Source organism: Lissotriton vulgaris, unplaced genomic scaffold (assembly GCF_964263255.1).
Source record: "Lissotriton vulgaris unplaced genomic scaffold, aLisVul1.2 SCAFFOLD_1641, whole genome shotgun sequence".
Taxonomy (NCBI): domain Eukaryota; kingdom Metazoa; phylum Chordata; class Amphibia; order Caudata; family Salamandridae; genus Lissotriton; species Lissotriton vulgaris.
This window is the reverse complement of record NW_028242617.1, coordinates 521,869-528,763: the sequence shown is the minus strand read 5'-3', so window position 1 is coordinate 528,763 and position 6,895 is coordinate 521,869. Positions and strand designations below refer to the sequence as shown.

The 6,895-nt window shown below is 47.8% G+C and overlaps 1 protein-coding gene across 1 annotated transcript; it reads left to right on the top strand.

Moving 5' to 3' along the window:
- Positions 1-2,487: 2,487 nt before the first annotated feature.
- LOC147668895 (uncharacterized) lies at positions 2,488-5,680 on the top strand (the record flags this gene model as incomplete). The annotated part of the gene is made up of 3 exons (XM_086948374.1): positions 2,488-2,589; positions 3,337-3,462; positions 5,252-5,680. Coding segments are annotated over 3 exons (626 nt in total), but the record flags the coding sequence as incomplete, so codon positions are not given.
- Between the last annotated feature and the right edge of the window lie 1,215 nt (positions 5,681-6,895).

Sequence of the window (6,895 nt, the reverse complement as noted above, 5' to 3'; positions counted from 1 at the left end):
GCGCGGGAAATCTAGAGGTTCGCACGAGATCGCGAGGAAAATCTCGCGCGAACTGACTTTCGCGCTCGGAAACGGGCGCCGGCCATCTTGTTTTTCATTCATTTCCTGTGTCTGGGCATGGTGTTTAATCCTCTTGATATCTTTCCCATCCTTTGCTTGTTTTCAGTTTTTTTTTTACGATTTTGCTTCTTATCTATCCCTCTCTTTTCCTAGCTGTATATTTTTGTCTTTTCTGCTATTTTTCTTTACTTTTAAACTACTTTTGTAAACTCTTTTCTTTTCTTCTTCCCTATCCTATTCTTTCTTAATTTTCTACTTCTTCCTACCTTACCTGCCCAGACCATGGTCAAGCCAGGCGCCGTGAAGCTGCCCAGGCACTTGAGGGCCGCAGCGGCGGCGGGGAGTAGTGCTGGACCCAGTGGCAGGACAGCAGGCGTGAGATCGAGGGGGGAGCAGGTGACGCGCCGGGAGATATTCAGCCCGGAGGAAGTGGGCGCGCTGGTCTACTTCGTCCAGCGCCGCCTGCCCAGGACCATCGCGGGAGGCGGCAGGATCGCGGCCGGCGGCTATAACATGCGGGAGCGCCGGAAGCGGTGGGAGAAGGTGTGCTGGGCCATATCCCACCTCTACGGGGTCCAGCGCACCTACAGCCAGGTCACCCATCGCTGGACGGACCTCCTGGACCGCGAGCGCGACCTGCTGGACCAGCTCGGCTTGGAGATCCCCGGCCTTGGTGAGTAGTAGTAGCCATTGGCATTTAATCACTCACTACTATGATGTTTTCTCCTGCTCTGTGTTGTTGTATTGCAAATATTTGTTTTTTACATGGAGCAAGCCAATAATGCCGCTGATGACGATTACATTGTAGTTAAATTATATTTCAAAATCTTCTGTGCATTTCAGGTGCACTGCTCTCCTTCTCAGTGGGGTTGCTACTATGCTTATTTGTTTTCTATTTCGTGGTCTCATTGGCCTGAGTAACTATTATGTATGAGTGTACTTAACAGAACTGCGTAATGCTAGACACTAGGGGGCAGATTACATTTACAAGCCCCTTGCGCCACGTTTACGTTGCCTTGCGTGACGCAACAGCGGCGTAAACGTGCCGCATCCCTGCAAGTCATTTACAGCATGACGCATCTAGGGAGATGCGTCACGTTATAAAGCCATGGGCCTGCACCACAATGGGTGCGTTCCTAGTACGCAGGGTGGGCGGTCCAGCGGCTGTGCGCCTCGCAAAATTGCCTGCGTGAAATCTACAAGATTTAACGCAGGCACTTCTGCGACGCTGCTACGTCAATTCAATTCCTTATGTCTGCTCGAAGCAGGCGAAAGGACTGACACAGCATGTAAAGTATTGGGTGGCCCTGAGCATTACTGGAGTTGCATTGCGTTGGCGACGTGACTCCAGCGATGCGCCGCTCTTACGTGACGAGATGCGTCACGCAAGTGCCTACCCTTGCGCCAGGGCGCGCCGCATTGTAAATGAGGCACATCTGCCGTGTCGCAAGGGTAGTTTTGCGTGACGCATTTGATCTGGCGCATCTCTGGAGATGCGCCAGAACGCGTAAGTAAGTATGCCCCTAAGGGGCAGAATTGCAATTACCGTCGCATCCCTGCAAAGTAGCAGGGATGCGCCATTAATTGTGCGGCCCGCTACCACCACCAAACATGGTGCGCCGTATTTGCAATGCGGCTCCCCATGGGCCCAAAACGTCACCGAAGCTTTACTGCTGGAGTTGCGTCGCAACGATGGCGCAGCTCCATCAATGCTCTGGGGTACCCTATCTCCCCAATGCTGGGTCAAGCCGTACGTCTGCTTCAAGCAGGTGCAGGGTTTGTGTGACGCATCATTGTCCTAAAGGTGACTGATTGATATTTTGTAGATTTCCCTCAGCCACTATTAGGATGTGTTCCAGCGCAGGAATGCCCTCCCTTGCGCCGGAACGCCCCCTGATGGCGCAGGGCTTTATAACGGGATGCATCTCCCAAATGCGTCACGTTGTTATAATATTATACGCCGCACCATGGCGCCCTTTTTTGTTTAGCTGCTGCGTCACAAAAGTCACGCAAGAACGGCGCAAAAGAGCCGCAAGGGCTTAAATCTGCCCCTTCCTTTGTAACCCTGACAATAAGAAAAATAGTGGCGGTGGATTGATAGTTTGACTATTTAAATGACTGGTAATGTAGCAGGCAACTGTTAGTGTTGTCACTGATCTGACTGAAATCACAATGGAGTTTGTCTGTCACTTTGCGTCTTGCCTGCGGACTGCTGCCTGCCAGTCCTAGGTGAACGTTTCAGTACTTTGTTTAGTGAGTTACGTGACTTTCGAAGTCACAGGTCCGCAAATAAATAAAAAGTAACCATAATCAATATAATTTCGCGGAAATATTTTGTTATTGTTCTTTTGAAATGTTTGATTTGGTTGACATTGACAAGCAACAATCATCCATGTTTTCTGTTCTTTCTTTCATGTTGTACGTCAGCTCCCCCCAGGGGCGAGAGGAGGACACAGGAGCAGCAGGCGGCGGATGCTGTTCATCAACAGGGCCAGGATCGGGCAGGCGAGGGCTCCTCTGCTGGCCCCAGTAAGTTTTCATTTTAGACTAGTACCTATTTTTCCTAGCGTTCCTCATTTGAATTTTTTCAAAATTGTCTTTGCTCTTCTTGTAGACTGTATCTAAATTCTTATCCTGCCTCTACTATGACTCCCTGTGGTATTACTAGATTATTCTTATTAGTCTGTCTGTGTAGCTAACTAAGATTGCACGGTTGGCGAAACTCCCATGATTCTAGTCAGCAATAGCTCTATCAACTTAGTGCAGTCCTCTGGGATTGTCCATAATGTCTTTTGAAGTGTTCTATCTGGACTCATGCTTGCAAAAATTGCAAAACCTTTCGTTCAGTCACTCTAGTCTGGAGGACCAAAAAACACAGATTGTATTTAAATTTAAAAGCTTTATTAAATGTAAACACATTTATTAAAATGAAGTCATAATAAAACTAAACGTTTAACTGATAATGGAAAAGTGGTTAGTGCTGACGATTAATTGAAGACATTTCTTGTGGTCGAGCCGAGCTCTCACCTGGTTTCAACTTGATCTTGTTGTTAGAAGTCCATCTTCTGTCTGTGTGGAGAAAAATGGTGCGTGTTAAAAAATCAGCCTTCATCAGTTGTGCCAAAAAGTGCAGCAAGACAACCTTCCCTGGAAAAAGGGACATTTTTTTTAACTTTAACGTAGACAGTCACAAATTACATTGTTTTCACATGTCTTCATTCCTAGACCAAATACTAGTGAGTGCTTTATTCTAAGATTCTTAAATGTACTTTGTAGGTGGAACATCTGGTGGCGGGGCCAGTGTGGTGGTGGTGCTCGACACGGAGGCGGAGGGCAATTCATCATCAGGGGAGGAGGCGGCGGCGGCGGCTGTGAGAGTTGAGACGGTGGTGGCGGCCAGAGGTAAGCTCTTATATATTCCTTACTTATTGAGATTGAAGACTAGCTGGGAAGGCAAGAATATGAGATGCATGGCTGGGTGAATGATGAAGCAATGATGGGTGGAAGGACAACAGCCTGGGTGGGTGACACAGAAACTGTATGTGTCCATATACCTGGATCATGCTACTATCTGACTCTTAGATAGCATATGTGTATCTAGAGCAGGGGTACTCATAGTACGGCCCGCGGGCCGGTGGTGGCCCGGCAAGCCTTCCTTGGCGGTGCGCAGACCTTGCAGACAATCACTGCTCCCCCGGCCCCCACAGAGCAGAGGCTTTTTTGTATTTCACCTGTTAGCGCCCCTGCATCTCCACTCTGACAATCACTGCTCCCCCGGCCCCCACAGAGCAGAGTGGAGATGCAAGGCCACAAAGAGGTGAAATAGAACAAAGCCTCTGCTCTGTGGGGCCGGGCAAGCAGTGATTGTCAGGGTGGAGAAGCAGGGGCGCTAAAACAAACAAAGCCTCAATAATATGTTAATGGTCTTTTAAAGACCTGTTAAGTACTTTGGTGTTGTTGTCTGTGTGTGCGCGTTGAGGAAGTGGTCTCAACCCGGGCTGAAGGCTGACACAGATAGACACACACACAGTGAGATGACAGAGGGAGAGGGAGGGCAGGAGGGAGAGAGAGATGGAGGGAGGGCAGGAGGGACAGCAGGAGGGAGAGAGATGTATGTAAATGCTGGGTCTGGTGGCTCAGTGGATGAGGGCATCTGCTGCAGGGACCTGTGTGCAACCTCATGGTCACAAGTTATCGTTTTGCTTTAGCCCCGCCCCCTCTGACTCCGCCCCCACCAGTGCGGCCCTCGGCCACAAACTACACTGTAAATGTAGCCCCTGAGAGAAAGTTTGTGAGTACCCATGATCTAGAGAGAGTAGATGGTCAGTGGATGAACTAAGTGTAACTTTGAAGAGCATGTAACACTGCACCCGCACGTCCGTTCCAGTGTAGGAAAGGCAAGGAAAAGAACTTTTAATTTTGTCCAAATACTACCATAAGTAGTAGCAGTAGTTTGTATTGCAAGCACTGCATAGATCCGGTTATTATGGTGGCCACTCCCTACCTCTCTTAATAAGTTTAGTAGTACTCAGTCATTCATGTGTGGATGTATCACTGCCTGTCACTCAATAAAAAGCAAAGCACCTAAAGTCATCCCATATATAAGCAAAAACATCCCATGTGAAGTGATAGATAATCAGATTATTTATCTTCTTCAATTTTCCATTTCTAGTACTCATTTCCACTGTAGGGTGAAAGTTAAATTAATTAAGCAGTAGCCCTTGAGTTGTAACAGAGTATTCTCAGTGCCACCCGTAATAGAAAAGTAAGAGATTCACCACCTGCATGTACTGGACGGGTACAGTAACGCAACGGCAACGCAAGTCTAGGTCACTCCTCATGGCGTGCGTCTCTTTTTCTCGGGTGCAAGTTTACCGCGCTGGCATTATGCCGGCTTGCAGAAAATAACGTACCAATTTTCCAAAACAAGAGACAAGAAGAAGAATAAGACTGGTGTACTTTCATAGTCGACTCCAATGGAAGTCCACAGTGCTCATAGAATTTGTTCCTTAAACTCCCACTAATGTTAGAGCAAGGATGAAGAAGTGTGAGGTTAGATAGATACTGGCCTCAATAGTTATGTAATGCGCTTGCAAGTTGCTAGTTGTACTGCAGCACACATTTCTGCTGAATGATTGAGTTAATCTTAAAGAGCATTGGTTACAGACTATGTCTTTCTTTCTTCATATAGGTTCTCCTTCCAAACGAACAAGGAGGAAGGAGCTGGCTAGAGCGGCCCGGCAACGGAGAATCGAGGCCACTGTTGCGGAATATCGGCGGCTGGTGGCCCTGGAGGACGAGGAAAGTGTGCGGTCGACAACAACGACAACGTCGTCCTCCGTGGCCTCACCGGCTGCCACCGTGACCCAGCACAGTGGTCCACCGAGACTGAGCCGGGCTGCCAAAGGCAAACGCCACCGCCGAGCAGCAAGGCCAACAGCTGCTTCTCACAGGCCTTGCACCTGCAAGGCAGTGAAGGCACGCCTGCGCCGCACTACCCTGATGGTGTCCCGCCTTCAGCAGGAGCTCGCCTTGCTCCGCGAGGAGCATGATGCCCTGGCCCAAAAAGTTAACAGCATCCACCCATAGTGTCCCTTGCCCCTTTTTTAGAGACTTTTGGGGGGTGGGAATTGGGAGTTGGGTTTTTGGGGACTTTTGAAGGACAATCGTTGGGGTTAGGGAGGGTCTTGCGGGAGATTATTTTGTTAGGGATATAAATATACTTTTTCAAACTTTATCTGAGCATACCTGTTTTTTACTGCTTGCCTGGTGGGTGGGGGTTTAACGTTGACTGTTTTCCTGAAAGTTTAGTTCCATTTTCTTCCTTTAAGTGTAAATGCCCAAATGTTTTCAACACTAAGTGCCTCTCACAGACTAAGTGAAGTGAATCCAAGAGTCCTAGGACTTTAGTAGTACTACCTTCAGGCTCTCGTCTCTCGTACTAATACTCCATTATACCCCCAAACCACCAAACGCTTATCTTACCTGTAATTTGTGTTTGAAAGTAGGGCTAGGCCCAGGGCTGGCTCCACGGGAAACACCGAATAACGTTGGCAATCTTGGTCGGATAAAATTTCCTCATAGCGGTGGTAGTAGTGGTGTGACACAGTGGCAGTTGCATGCCTATGAAAAAAAAGAAAATGAAATCTGGTTTGTCCTCCTGAGCAATTCAACGGTACAACTGAGAATATAGCAGGTGACAGAAGTACAGTAGAGCAGTGCCACATTGTAGCCTAACAAATGGTAAAGTATAACTACTAATTCGGTTGAAGTTCTTTCACATTAGCAATGGTTCTTTGTCAAGCAGAGTAAGAATATATCATCGACAACTGTGGAAAGAAAGAATGCGACAGTACAGGGCCTGTGTGGAATTATTGATAACTATATTCAACATAAGGTCTCTGTAGCCAGATACCCGAGAGCCTTGCTGGTCACTATAAATCCATTCACAACAACACTCAATGGGGTTGGTCTGGAAGGTGTCACGTTTACTCCCCGTGATCCAGTCGATGCAAATATGGTTCCACCTCCAAATGTCACCAACACCCAGAAGTGTAAACACAGGGTGTTCGAGGCATTAGGCGAGGGAGAAAAATAACAAACTAAAATAAAAAATGTGGGATGGGTAAAGGTAGGGTCAGCAGGGAAAGGATACCTGTAAGAGAAGACAAGACAGGCATCAGTGAAGTGATGTCCTAACATACAAGGGTACTCTCATATAGTCTCACTAAATAGTCTGCAAGTCTCCCGCCTACTCATGGGAAATGTAGTTTCATAGTACGGTAGGCGCTTAGGGGCTGCGTAACCTGACAGAAGGTATAGTAGATAGAAAAGG